Source organism: Scyliorhinus canicula, chromosome 13 (assembly GCF_902713615.1).
Source record: "Scyliorhinus canicula chromosome 13, sScyCan1.1, whole genome shotgun sequence".
Taxonomy (NCBI): Eukaryota; Metazoa; Chordata; class Chondrichthyes; order Carcharhiniformes; family Scyliorhinidae; genus Scyliorhinus; species Scyliorhinus canicula.
The window spans coordinates 135,211,890-135,227,010 of record NC_052158.1 but is presented as its reverse complement, the minus strand read 5'-3'; the positions used below and the strand labels follow the sequence as shown (position 1 = coordinate 135,227,010).

Genomic DNA, 15,121 nt, shown 5'->3' with positions numbered 1-15,121 from the left:
CCGCATTTGATGCCAGGTGAGGGAGTTCACTGTGCCCTGTCGGGAACTTCATTTGCATACATTTGAATATCATGAATACTCGTTGAAAACTCAGCTCGCCTAAGGGGGGAGGGTCGACTGGATGCCAGGGGGTAATGTGCACAGAGACACATGAGGGGGGGAGTGATTGGAGAAGGGTGCACAGGGACCATGACTGGGGAAGGGTGCCCAGAGACATTAACGTGAGGATGACTGGGGAAGGGTGCATAGAGACATTGACGTGGGGGTGACTGGGGAAGGGTGCACAGAGACATGTGACTGGGGAAGGGCACAGAGACATTGACGTGAGGATGACTGGGGAAGGGTGCACAGAGACATTGACGTGGGGGTGACTGGGGAAGGGTGCACAGAGACATTGATGTGGGGGTGACTGGGGAAGGGTGCACAGAGACATGTGACTGGGGAAGGGCACAGAGACATTGACTTGGGGAAGGGTACATAGAGACATGTGACTTGGGGGTGACTGGGGAAGCATGCACCAAGACATGTGACTGAGGAAGGGCACAGAGCCATTGACTTTGGGGTGACTGGGGAAGGGTACACAGAGACATGTGATTGGGGAAGGGTGCACAGAGACCCATGACTGGGGTGACTGGGAAAGGGTGCACAAAGCCATGTCACTGGGGTAGGGCACAGAGACATGTGACTTAGGGGTGACTGGGGAAGGGTACACAGAGACATGTGACTGGGGGAGAGCACAGAGAGATGTGACTTGGGGGTGACTGGGGAAGGGGGCACAGAGACATTGACCTGGGGGTGACTGGGGAAGGGTACATAGAGACCCATGACTGCGGAAGGACACAGAGACATTGACTTGGGGGTGACTGGGGAAGGGGGCACAGAGACATTGACTTGGGGGTGACTGGGGAAGGATGCACAGAGACCCATAACTGGGGAAGGGGCACAGAGACATTGACTTGGGGGGGGGGGGGGGGTGGGGGGGAGTGTGGTGACTAGGGAAGGGTGCACAATCACCCATGATTGGGGAAGGGTGTACAGCGAAACCTGAATATAGGGGGGAGGGGTGGGACGGCAGCTAGCTGGGGCTAGAAAGCACAGCCTGTCCTCTGAATTCCACAGAGAGCTGTGCTTGTCAAGTCAGTCCTGGGCCCAGTACAGGGAGCAGAAGGGCCTGTCCTTCCTGTGTCAATTGAGCACAAAATGGTATTCAGGGTGTTGTCAATCCCTCACACATGTTGGTTCTGGGGTTTTTTGGATTGGTACTGGGCTGCACAGATGGCACAGCCATAATCATTGGAAGCATCTGCAGCCTGTAGATGGGGAACAGGTAATATAGGAGAGGGCACTTGATAGTCTCATCGAGGGGCTTTAGAAAGATACACAAAGTGAGTTGACTCTAAAGCACTTCCCCATTAAAATCTATAAGATCCACATTGACTATTCTTCAGTGCATTAGCATCAGGAGAATAAATCAGACTTCAACATCTAGACACATGAGGCCACATAGTATGATCCTCTGACCTAAGTCTCAGCCACCTGTTCAGGTATTGTCCAGCCACCATTCAATTGAAGCCAAGGGTCCTGCTCATGTCATTGCTGTCAACTGAAGGGTGACAACTGCAATGAGTGTGAAACGCTTTAGACCTGAAGCACGCAATAGGAGATTGGGGGAGGCAGGCATCTGCTACACTCATATGACCTTGAAACTATGCATCAGATAGAAGAGCCATTCACCAGAAAAGAAGTTCACAGAAACAAAATGTATCCACGTATGGACAAAGTGTTAACAGTTTGTGAACACTTCTGCTCCAAAATTTCTTAATTTTTCTTACCCTACCACCATGTCTTGGTACATCCCCAACATCTGCAGTAGAGGTGGAGGCAGCCTGCTGACCTCTGTGCTCTGCTGGCTGTAATGACCTTGGCAGGCACTCACTGGAGGGTCACAGCCTGGAAGGACCCAGCCTGCTATGGGGTCTCCTGCTATGGGGACAGGAGTTTCTGTGGTCACGGACAGAAGGGCCCTGGAGCGGCTGGACAGCACAGAAGTGTCCTGAGTGAATTAGGCCCGGGCTGTCCAGCTGATGCTCCTCCTCCCTGTGATTACCCGAGGGCCCCTTCCTGAGGAAAAGGGGTTGCTGGAGGGAGATCAAGGTGCCTCGGCACCTCTCCCATAGCTGTCGTTGGAACATTTTCATGGCTAAAGCAATGGTGTGCAGGTCCTCGTGCATATCCAGCACAAACTGCTGGACCAAGGTTTCCATGTGGTCATCAGTTGTGATGGGTGTATTGGGGTGGTGAGCGGAGCTTTTTGAAAGCTAGGTCACTGTTAAAATGCTGGCCAGGTGCCAGAGGTTTTGGCAGCATGGAACAGCTGGAATATACGAGATAACTCCTTTGTAACACAGATGCCCACCAACCTTATGCAAATGAGTACCCTGCAACTGACCTTCCATTGAAAGGCACCAATAGACAAATTCCAGCCAAATTTCTAGGATTGCCAAAGGGTCTTGTGGTCAATTCTTGCTATTTTCCCCTCCAATCCAAGAGTTTTTCTGATGCTGTAGCCATTTCTTTGTCCTCCAACTAAAAACCAATGTTCTCCTCACTTACTTTCCCTGCATTTGAAGCAAATAAGTTGCTTCCAGCTTTCCAAATACCGGATGGATTTCTGCTCCCAGGGTCCTTGATCCCAAGGATGACCAGCTGCTATCCAATATGATTGGTGGAGGCTCCTCAGCTGGCAGGCAGGACCTCGGCCACCTACTATAAATTCTCCCCACTCTCTTCTCTTAATATATTCACATTCAATAGAAGGGGTCTGATAGGGGTATGTTTGTCTTTTGGGCAAGCAAACACAAACGTTTGAACAAACATATACGATGGACTATGAATGAACATTCACATTATGAATACATTTTCCACCCAGTAAGGTACTGTGTTTCTTCTGAGTTTCAGTGGTACTTTTTTCTCAAATCACTTGATATCTCTGATTTTCTTTTCAAAATTAGAAGCTGGAAATGCAGATTTCAATTAGTAATGTAGATCCTCGGAGAAATGCATAAATGTTCATCTTTCTGCACATCTATAGGCCCCAAAGGACGGAAAGGAGAACATGGACGGCCAGGTACTGATGGTTCACCTGGTCAACTTGGGCCGCCAGGAAATGTCGGCATTCCTGGGCAACAGGGAATCACTGGGGACCAAGGTGAGAAAAACTTCTTACCGTTCAACTGCTTATTCGTTTTCAACAGAAATCCGGGAGTCATTTTTCTAAAAGTAACATTTACTGAGTTGTATGAAGTACAAATTTATTGTTTGCACAATAAGATCTGAATTTCTTACCATAATTGTCAGAAATTCTGCTGAAATCTTCCTTAATATCTTTCTTGAATTTATGAAGATTCCAGTTATGCCAGAATTCTGTCCCTTTAAGTTCCACTGCGAGAGGCCAGAGGCAGATCTTACATGCATCCACCCTCTTTCATTGGGCAGTGTTTAGGGTTGTCTAAACTGCTTGGATGTATTCACAAATCATGTATGAACCCTGGCAATGTTCCAGCAATGGTACTGAAGACTTGTGCTCCAGAACTGGCTGCACCCTTAGCCAAGCTGTTCTAGTACAGCTACAACACTGGAACCTACCCAGCAACGTGGAAAAGTGTCCAGTACTCAAAATAAAGACAAATCCAACCTAGCCAATCAGTCTATTCTCGATCATCAGTCAAGTGATGGAAGGGATCATCAACAGTGCTACCAGGCGGCACTTAGCAATAACCTGCTTGGGTTCCGTCAGGACCATTCAGCTCCTGACCTCATCACAGCCTTGGTTCAAGCATAAACCAAAGACCTGAATGCCAGAGGTGAGGTGAGAGTGACTGCCCTTGACATCAAGGCAGCATTTGACCGAGTGTGGCAGCAAGGAGCCGTTGCAAAACTGGAGTCAATGAGAATTGGGGGAAACTCTCTGCTGGTTTGAGTCAGACCTAACACAAAGGAAGATAATTGTGGTTGTCAGTCTCATCTCAGCTCCAGGATATCACTGCAGGAGTTCCTCAGGGTAGTGTCCTCGACCAAACCACCTTCAGCTGCTTCATCAATCACCTTTCTACCAACATATGGTCAGAAGTGGGGATGTTCGCTGCTGATTGCACAATTTCGTGACTTCTCAGATGCTGGAACAGTCCTTGTCCAAATGCAGCAAGATCTGGACATTTTCCAGGCTTCAGCTGACAGGCGCCAAATAACATTTGCGCCAGATGAGTGCCAGGCAATGACTACCTTTTACAAGAGAGAATCTAACATCGCCCCTTGACATTCAATGGCATTACATCACGGAATCCCCCATGACTAACACCTTGGGACATAACTGGATTAGCCATATAAGTATTGTGGTTACAAGAGCACAGGAATCCTGCGGTGATTAACTCACCTCCTAACTCGCCAAAGCTTTTCCACAATCTACAAAAGAACAAGTCAGAGTGTGATGGAATACTCTCCACTTGCCTGGAGGAATGCAGGGTCGGAGAATCGCCTTGGGGCCGCCGAAAATCCTGCCCCGCCATGTCCAGAATTCTCCCACCCGCAAAAAGTCAGCGTGCCGCCAATCCCGCCGCCCGCCTCGGAGAATGGCGGGGGCCGGCGGGAGGCTAGCGGTTTCTGTGCTGCCGTTATTCTCCGGCCCGCGATGGGCCGAAGTCCCGCCGCTGGGAGGCCTCTCCCGCTGCCGAGGTTTGAACCACCTCTGGTGGCGGCGGGGGCTAGGCACCTTTGGGGGCTAGGCCCACACCGGAGCGGTTGGTACCACGCTGACTGGCGCCAAAACCGGCACCAGCGGCATTTGACGCCCGGCGCCTGGCGCCAGGGCTGGCCGAAAGGACTTCGACGGTTCGCGCATGCGCCGGTGGTGACCGGGGGCGTCACCCGGGGTCCGATCGCCCCATGCCCCCCAGGACCCCGGTGGCCCACGCGCACCGCCGATCCCGCCGCCACCAGTGGTGGTTCAAACCTCGGCATCATGAGCGGGCCCCAGGGGTCCTGGGGGTGGTGGGGCGCGGGGCGATCGGAACCCGGGGGTGCCCCCACGGTGTCTAGGCCCGTGATCGGGGCCCAATGATCGGCGGGTGGGCCAGTGCCGTGGGGGCACTCTTTCTCTTCCGCCGCCGCCACGGCCTACACCATGGCGGAAGCGGAAGGGAATCCCCCAGCACGCATGCGCCGGTTGTGACGTCAGTGGCAGCTGCCGCTGACGTCACCACCGGCGCACGCGCGAACCGGCGAAGGCCTTTCGGCCAGCCCCGGCGCCGGGCGGCGGGCATCAAAGGTCGTTGGTGCCGGTTTTGCTGCCAGTCGGCGTGGTGCCAACCGCTCCGGCGGGGCCCAGCCCCCAAAGGTGCGGAGAATTCCGCACCTTTGGGGAGGCCCGACGCCGGAGTGGTTGGCGCCACTCCCCTACGCCGGGACCCCCCGCCCCGCCGGGTAGGGGAGAATCCCGCCCCTGTTCTTTTAGGGTGCAAAATTATAACTTTTAATGTTGTATTCATAATAAACTTTCGTTTTAGAAATACCAAAGCCCTATTTTTTGCCCCGCGATTGGTCCCACCACGGAAATGGTGGGATCGATCGCTCCGCGACCCTCCCACCACGTGCCCAGAACCTGCCCGCGGGTCACGACCCACATTTTGAAAAACCCTGCTCTATGCCATTCGGCCTAAGCCCAAAGTGGAATTAGAGAGGCTGATGAAGATGGGCTCCTCAAACCTGTCAATGTAAGTGATTGGGCCGCACCGATAGTACCCGTGATGAAGAAAGTTGGTTCACTATACATATGTGGCAATTTGAAAGTCACTATGAATCCGGTACTGTGTGCAGACCGTACCCTCTGCCTTTAATTGATGATTTATTTGCTGGGTTTGCTTGAGTAAAGTTGACCTTAGACAAGCTTATCTCCAGACAAATATGATCCAGATTCACAACAATATTTGACAATCGTGCACACAAAGGGCTATTCAGATGTAAAATAATTCCATTTGGCACCATACGTCCGCACCTATATTGTTCCAATGTGCCATGGATCAAATTCTAAACTGACTAGAAGGGGTCCAGTGATACGTAGACGGTGGGCGGGATTTAATGGCCTTGGTGTCACGCCGATGTCGTTGAATCAGGAGAGATTTGCGATGCTTGAGATGTCTTGTGAGATTCAACCGAAGCTCGTGAGACGTCGCAATCTGGATCTTGCTCGCGCTGGATGAGATCTAGAGTAGCATGTTTAAATGAGCCATTAGACTCATTTGAATATTCATGCTCCAGATTATCTTGGCTCGAAGGAACTAGCGGCCTCCTCAGTGAGGTCTCAACCGGTTGCCAGGCGCAATGTGGACCAGGCGTAACGGCACTTGGGGGGGTTTCCCAGGCCATTGGAGACCCCTGGATCGTCAGGGACAGGGCAGAGTTGCATCCTGACTCTCCCTCTGCCACTGCCAATGTGCCTGGAGGGGCAGGGGCAGTGCCAGGTGACAGTACGAGGGTGGCACTGCCAAGGGGCAGGGCCTGAGGAGGGGAGGCCATGCCTATAACGGGGGGGGGGGGGGAATGAAGGGTATGGGGAAGAAGGGTGGGTATGAAAGGGACTCATTAAGGGCGGGGACGAAGGATAGCGGTCCAGAAAGCAGAGGGGGCCTCAAAGAGGTTCCGAGGAGGCCTGAAAAGGGTGGCCATCAGTGACCCAATAGCAGGGATTGGATTGGATTAGATTAGATTTGTTTATTGTCACGTGTACCGAGGTACAGTGAAAAGTATTTTTCTGCAAGCAGTTCAACAGATCATTCAGTACATGGAAGAAAAGGGAATTAAACAAAATTCAAGAAAATACATGAGAATACATAATAGGGCAACACAAGATATACAATGTAACTACATAAGCATTGGCATCGGTTGAAGCAGACACGGGTGTAGTGTTAATGAGGTCAGTCAAAAAGAGGGTCATTTAGGAGTCTGGTAACAGTGGGGAAGAAGCTGTTTTTGAGTCTGTTCGTGCGTGTTCTCAGACTTCTGTATCTCCTGCCCGATGGAAGAAGTTGGAAAAGTGAGTAAGCCGGGTGGGAGGGATCCTTGATTATGCTGCCCGCTTTCCCCCGGCAGCGGGAGGTGTAGATGGAGTCCATGGATGGGAGGCAGGTTCGTGTGATGGACTGGCCGGTATTCACGACTCTCTGAAGTTCCTTGCGGTCCTGGGCCGAGCAGTTGCCATACCAGGCTGTGATGCAGCACGATAGGATGCTTTTTATAGTGCATCTGTAAAAGTTGGTAAGGGTTAATGTGGACATGCCGAATTTCCTTAGTTTCCTCAGGAAGTATAGGCGCTGTTGTGCTTTCTTGGTGATAGCGTCGACGTGAGTGGACCAGGACAGATTTTTGGTGATGTGCACCCCTACGAATTTGAAACTGCTAACCATCTCCACCTCGGCCCCGTTGATGCTGACAGGGGTGTGTGCAGTACTTTGCTTCCTGAAGTCGATGACCAGCTCTTTAGTTTTGCTGGCATTGAGGGAGAGATTGTTGTCGTTACACCACTCCACTAGGTTCTCTATCTCCCTCCTGTATTCGGACTCGTCGTTATTCGAGATCCGGCCCACTATGGTCGTATCGTCAGCAAACTTGTAGATGGAGTTGGAACCAAGTTTTGCCACACAGTCGTGTGTGTACAGGGAGTAGAGTAGGGGGGCTAAGTACGCAGCTTTGCGGGGCACCGGTATTGAGGACTATTGTGGAGGAGATGTTGGTGTTCATTCTTACTGATTGTGGTCTGTTGGTCAGAAAGTCAAGAATCCAGTTGCAGAGTGGACAGCCAAGTCCTAGGTTTTGGAGCTTTGATATGAGCTTGGCTGGGATTATGGTGTTCAAGACAGAGCTGTAGTCAATAAATAGGAGTCTGATGTAGGAGTCCTTGTTTTCAAGATGGTCTAGGGATGAGTGTAGGGCCAAGGAAATGGCGTCTGATGTGGACCTGTTGCGACGGTATGCGAATTGAAGTGGGTCAAGGCGTTCCGGGAGTATGGAGGTGATGCGCTTCATGATCAGCCTCTCGAAGCACTGACGTCAGGGCCACCGGGCAGTAGTCATTGAGGCATGTTGCCTGGTTCTGCTTTGGTACCGGTATGATGGTGGTCTTCTTAAAGCAGGTGGGGACCTCGGAGTGGAGTAGGGATAGGTTAAAGATGTCTGTGAATACCTCTGCCAGCTGGTATGCGCAGGCTCTGAGTGCACTCACTTGGGGGGTGTTGGGTAATGTCCATGTCTGTTGGGAGTCACGTTGCCCATATCTGTGGACAAATCACATTGCCCGCTGGTGGGGGTTGTGAGGAATCCTCAAGCTCACTTAGATATCGGGAAACCCTTTCAAAATGGCAGTCTGATTTCTGAGGAGTGTAGGTTAGACCGGGGGAAAACTGATTGGGCCTTTCATGAACGAAGGCCCTATGGTGAATGTAACTCCGTAATTCACACTGTATTGTATATGCATGAGACCATGCATTGATAAGCGCAGTTGCGTTGCCCGACCACTAGGGGGAGTAGCGCTGGGAATGCTTAGGAGTTTGTACAGGGCTCCACCCTTGGCTCCGCCCACGACTCCTCCCCCTGGACTGCTGTATAAATACCAATGCTCAGAGCCAGTCGTTCAGTTCATCGAGAGTTCAACGTGGAACAGGCTGGCTCTGTTGTAAGTAGATTAAAACCACTGCTCATATCTTAAAGCACGTGTCTAGTGAATTGATGGTTCCATCAGGCCCAACCAGACCCTGTCCACTACCACCCTCCTCCACCTGGCTGAACTGGTGCTGATGGTGAACAACCTCTCCTTCAACTCCACTCACATCCTCCAAATGAAAGGTACTGCTATGGGTAACTGCACGGCTCCCAGCTAAACCTGGCTTTTTGTGGAATATTCTTTATTCCAGTTCACTCAGGCTTTACATTACAACAAGGAGATCAAAACAATTTTAGAGTTCCTTCAACTCTGGAGCAATCTCAAATCCGATTCCAAATGGACAGAGATGGAGAAAAGTCCAAACCTGGTGGAAATACTACGGAATTGTGCTGGGTACAATTGAATACTTTTGCATCAACTCTGGGATATTGATGAGGATACAGCATGAAACCGATCTAACATCTGAACTCATCAAATGTGGAAGAATGCTGAATTATAGCCCAGAAGAAAATTGGTGCAGGGTTTTCCCTCCACATTCTGTGTCCTCCATGACAGTAATGCTGCAGCGACACTGAATTGGCTCCATAACACTAGCACAACAATAACACGATTTGCAGCAACTGGTTCTATTACAAAAGAAAGATGACTTCCAAAATAGTTTCAAAATCTAAAACAAAATAAGTACCAAGTCAAGAAAATACATTGCAAATTGTTCAGCTTTGATTAGTTTGGACATTGGATGACATACAATTGCCATTGTTTTATTAAAACCACTGTAAAACTTTGTTCTTCACTTCAGGCCCTCCTGGACCACAAGGCCCACCAGGAAATCCAGGCCTGTGCCCTCCATTCTCTGCTGGCTTCTTGATTGTGGTGCATAGTCAGTCACAGGAAGTACCTACATGTCCTCAAAACATGCATAGCCTTTGGCAAGGGTACAGTTTGCTTTATCTGGAAGGACAAGAAAAGTCTCACAATCAAGATCTTGGTGAGTACAAGCCTAACCTCTAACATCGGCTATAAGCGATCACCTTGCTGTATTTTCATATTTTGGATCTAAACGTTTCTGGAATAAAGGTTGATGTGCTTCAAAAGTACTTTTCAAATCTCTCGTGACAGAGTGCAAGCTGAGGATGCTTCTCAACAATGTCACCCTCGGCTGTGGCTCGTTTACTGCTGCTCAGCTGGTCATTGTTGGGAGAGGGCATTGCTTGAAGTGCTGGCTGTCACAATGCTGTGTTACATTTTAAATAAGTGCGAGTAAGCGACTTATTAGTTAATCAAATCTTTAATAATTCCCAAGATGGCCAATTCTCATGCACACTTAAACTCCTTTACTAAGATGATGTATTGTACTCAATGTGCATGAAATTAGCTTTCCAGCTCAAAACTTTGTACTGGGCATCTCAAAGGCCCTTTAGTATGTAAAGTATCCAAGGTAAATCACCCTGCTCATTACTCATTACCACATGTTGTCAGTGAGAGATTTTCATTCTGTGTGAGGTTCAGATTTACCAGATGGTTAATGATTTCTGACACCACCCAGCTCTACCCCTCTCGTTTCTCTCGTGAATCACCTGAGGAAGGAACAGTGCTCCGAAAGCTAGTGATTCGAAACAAACCTGTTGAACTTTAACCTGGTGCTGTAAGACTTCTTACTGTGCTCACCCCAGTCCAACCCACCGGCATCTCCACATCATGCCTTTCAACAGCCTCAGAATGTCCCAAAGTGCTTTTTTGACAATTAAGTGCGAAGTATAATTGCTGTTGTATAGAAACTGATATCGTTGTCTGATGGTTCACATCACAATCTCTATACGCTTTCCACTGAGCCCATCTCCCTCTCCAGCTTGTGTCTCAGGCTGAGCTTGAACCTTTGCGACTTTAACATTCTTATTTGACCCTGCATTGAACTTCTGATCCTATATCCTCTCCACCACAAGGACTTCCACCTTCAGGGGTGGCTGGAGCTGGGCACAATGGTTAGCACTGCTACCCCACAGCTCCAGGGACCCGGGTTCAGTTCCAGAATTGGGTGACTGTGTGGAATTTGCACCTTCTCCCTGCATTTGCATGGATTTACTCCTGGTGCTCCGGTTTCCTCCCACAGTCCAAAGATTAGGTGGTTTGGCCATGCTAAATTGCCCCTTAGTTTGCAGAGATATGCAGGTTAGGTTAAGGGGTTCATAGAATTTACAATGCAGAAGGAGGCCATTCGGCCCATAAAGTTTGCACCTTGGAAAGAGCACCCCACCCAAGCCCACACCTCCAGCCTATCCCCGTAACCCAGTAACCCCACCCAAACCTTTTGGACACTGAGGGCAATTTAGCATGGTCAAGCCAACTAACCTGCCCATTTTTGGAATGTGGGAGGAGACCAGAGTACCCGAAGGAGACCCACGCAGACATGGAGAGAACGTGCAGACTCTGAGCAGACAGTGACCCAAGCCAGGAATCGAACCCGGGACCCTGGTTCTATGAGGCAACTGTGCTAACAACTGTGCTACCATGCCGCCCATGGGATATTGAGATAGGGCAAGTACGTGGGCTTGGGTAGAGTACTCTTTCTGAGGAGCGGTGCAGACTTGAATAGCTTTCTTTTGCACTGTAAGGATTCGATGATAATATTGCCCACCTCTGACCACACTTTATTCATACTTCATTCTTGGTCATTTGCTATTTTTGTTTGGTAGCACCGAGCCTGAATATGGCTGAGAAAAGAGATATTTTGTCAAACTTTTTTGTCTTGCACTCATCAGGACACTTTGCAAGAATACAAATTCAAAGGAGACCACAAATTCTATATTATATGGGAAGACAGTGCCAACTGATTGCCAAACGGACCCCAATTTACAGATGCGCTGCCATAGAGGATGCACCAGTTGATAGTGTCTAACAGTTAACTGTCAAACATTGCCTGAAATTTAAACCAGGCAGCTTGAGTCCAATTGTTCAAGGAACCACCCTAAGGAACGAACCAGCAAATGACGATCACTCATTCTGTTTAGCTGAAACATGCACAATGTGCACATATTTTCTTTCTGTCTGCAAATAACAGGATCCTGTATATTAATATATGTAGCTTCCAAGACATGCAAATGCTCATTTTGCGAACCTGACTGACAATCTTAAATTGGTTGTCAGCATAAGTCCTAGCACTCCAAAGATTATTTCGCAAATATTGTCTAATCGCAGAATCAAATCTAATGTTGGATACTGAGTGTTTTGAGTTTTACAAGCATGGGCTGGTTGGGTAAGGTCTGTACCTTGCCTATTGCTGAACACCAGTCTCTGGGAGTTACGGCCTAGCATCACACTGGCATTAAAATTCAGATTATTCATTACTCATTTGTGTGATAGGCCAAATGTCTTTTTTAGGGGGAGGTCCAGTTTCCAACAGTATAGATTTGTTGTCTCCCTTGGATTTGTATTCTTGTGAAATGTCCTGATGAGTATAAGGCGAAAAGCTTTGACAGAAAATATCTCAACATATTCCTGACCAACATCGAAGCCGACCCCTCAGTTAACTTAGGCTCATCCAAAACTCCGCTATCTGTAATCCATTTCCCACCAAGGTCCACTCACCCATCGCTGCTGTTCCAGTCTACCTACACCGGCTCCTGGTCCTTCAGTGGCTAGACTTTAAAATCCTCATCCTTATCTTTAAATGTCTTCATGAACTTGCTCCTCCTCACTTTCACAACTTCTTCGATCCCCAACAACTTTCCCCCCCTTCAAATTCCCCACCCACCCATCACACTGAGAAACGTGAAAAGGGATTTTAATTCAGTATAACATGCTTTCTGTATTAAAAATGTTGTGACAAACCTAAAGTGGAATTCTCCGTCGGCGGGATGCTCCAGTCCGCTGGCAACTCATCCACTCCTGTGGCTTTCCCGATGGCGTGGAGTGGCCACAATTTGGAACTCCAATGGCCAGCTGCAGGATCCGAGAATCCCGTCGCTGCGGGGATGAGCCACGCCGGAAAACGTGGCTGGCGGACCAGAGAAAACCCACCCCTTCTCTTTTGTGATTATATTCAGTTTGCATGCACCGATAAAAGATTGAGAAGTATCCAGCAGTCTAGTTAGACACTCCACAAGCCAATTTCTACACCTGGAGGATCATCTGTACAGCATTATGTTGAAGCCATCCTTCTGCTTGTCCTCTTAAATTCCTCAATTTGATACTGTTCACGGCACAGCAACCACTGTCCAGTGCCTTGACCAAATGCCAAATCTGAGCTTGACAGGGTACAGACAGGCTACCAGCTGTGAAGCAGCTCCCACCCCAGCCCAATACATCCTTACCCAACATCCGCACAGCGCACTTCAACTGAGGTCCCCGTGTAACCAGCAGCAGCCCTTGTTGTAGTTTTCTCTTCCTCAACCTGCAATTCAATGGAGTTCTGCTCCTAGTGCCCCCTGATCAGATGCAGAGCATAGATTGAACCTCAGGCCTTCTTCATCTGCGTGGTTTGGCTGAAGCTTGGCAAGAAAGACTCCTTGTGGACTAGGACAGAAACAAGACTGCGTGCCTGGTGCTGTCTGTCCAGTGAGTGCAGGACTCTGCCCAGTTACAGCATTCCTAGTTTGGTGTACAATTCCAAAACTAGTTCAGTTTGCGTTTTGACAATTAAATGGCAAGGCTTCGGGATATTTCATTGTGTTACTTCTGATCATTACATTAGGTAGTTATTGCTAACCATTAATGCAATCTTGCTGTTCTCCCAGGTCTAGCTGGCTCTTGTCTGCCAATGTTCAGTACTATGCCATTTGCATATTGCAGCATTGATGAAGTTTGTCACTACGCCACTAGAAATGACAAATCGTACTGGCTGTCTACCACCGCACCAGTCCCCATGATGCCCCTCATTGAGCAAGAGATCGAACCTTATATCAGCAGGTGTTCAGTCTGCGAAGCGCCTTCTGTTGCTGTTGCTGTACACAGCCAGGACCAGACCATCCCTCCTTGCCCTTCAGGGTGGGTCAGCCTTTGGACTGGTTACTCCTTTTTGATGGTAAGCTGCGTTTTTAATCGGTTATGCACTTACATCATTATCAAACCAAATGGGATATGCTGGCTTTAAATTTATCACATGGAATATGATTAATTGCCAATGGCAACTGATAATTAACATCTAGCTAAATATTGGAACTGGAGATCTGCTATCCCCCCCTCAATGACCTTGATGACCTGATTCCAAAATCGGCCTCCAGGGCCATCGGAATGAAATGAAAATCGCTTATTGTCACAAGTCGGCTTCAATTAAGTTACTGTGAAAAGCCCCTAGTTGCCACATTCCGGCGCCTGTCCGGGGAGGCTGTTATGGGAATCGAACCGTGCTGCTGGCTTGCCTTGGTCTGCTTTCAAAGCCAGCGACTTAGCTGAGTGAGCTAACCCAGCCCCTGAATGAACTTCTGTCCAAGGTGTGAATGTTGCCAGTATTAGCCAATTAGTCTGATGGACAGTGATGGCAGTATTGATAATCTAGGCCTTAATCAGCTCTTTTTAGAGACAAGATCGTTGCAATGTTTGGAAGGGAGGTTATGTTTGGTGCTGGAGGAAATATAGCAGGGGGCTGGTGCAATCCTGGTCGATGCAATTTCATCCTGTCTGCTTAATTCCCAAACTATGCTGACTCTCTTTATCAAATGGACTAATATCATATCCCACAGGAGAGAGTAGCAGGTAACAAACAGGTTGGTTCAGAAATGTCCTTGTTACTGTCCATTTTCATCTTGCACAGATGAACACGCGTTCAACAATTATGCTATTTGAAGTGTGGGGGAGGGTGAAGGTCATGAACTACTTACAGGTTAGTTATTGGTTGCTGTGCTTTACAAGTGCTTGATGCTTTCAGTAATTGTTTAAAGTTGCAAACGTTGATAAGGTGTGATATGGTGGATGTTGCAGGACTCTTTTCTGACTTCAAGCCTGTTGGTCCCAGACATGGGCCCATTAGTAGCCATTCCCCTTGGAATACAGTATGACTTGGAGATTGAAAAGAGGAGAGGTCATGCAAAGCAGGGCAACCTGCTCGAAGGGGGAAGAGGCAGAGGGAAGAGGCAGAGGGAAGAAGAGCTTTTGGGAGGAGGCCATACCTGCCCAGAGTGTTCAAGTAATAATTTGCCGACCTGAACATTAGCGATGAACCGTGTGTGAGACGTGTGTGCTTCGCTGATGACATTCTCACTGAAATTTGTCACCTGCTGGAACCGCAATCTAATCTCATCATTTGCGCCCATTATTCCATAAGGGAGGTTCCTGAGGTTCTCCATTAAAACAGAGCTTCATTCTGCCCTGCCAGAGGTAAGCAGGCAGATCAAGAATCTGCCTTCACTGCAACTGTAGGATTTCCACTGGTGCATGGTGTCATGGACGACACACGTATCATGTACCACATGCCAG

General features: G+C 48.8%; 1 protein-coding gene across 2 annotated transcripts in view; it reads left to right on the top strand.

Moving 5' to 3' along the window:
- LOC119975939 (collagen alpha-4(IV) chain-like) overlaps positions 1-15,121 on the top strand; it is a 244,340-nt gene that overhangs the window by 213,922 nt on the left and 15,297 nt on the right. Inside the window, exons 46-48 of one of the 2 annotated variants that reach the window (XR_005462836.1) lie at positions 3,092-3,208; positions 9,510-9,698; positions 13,499-13,730. Coding sequence is in view for 1 of the 2 variants with exons in the window: in XM_038815903.1 (XP_038671831.1) it covers positions 3,092-3,208; positions 9,510-9,698; positions 13,444-13,730 (593 nt within the window). In the remaining variant the exon portion in view is untranslated. Of the gene's footprint in view, positions 1-3,091; positions 3,209-9,509; positions 9,699-13,443; positions 13,731-15,121 lie in introns of both variants that reach the window. The other variant, XM_038815903.1, reaches the window with a different exon arrangement.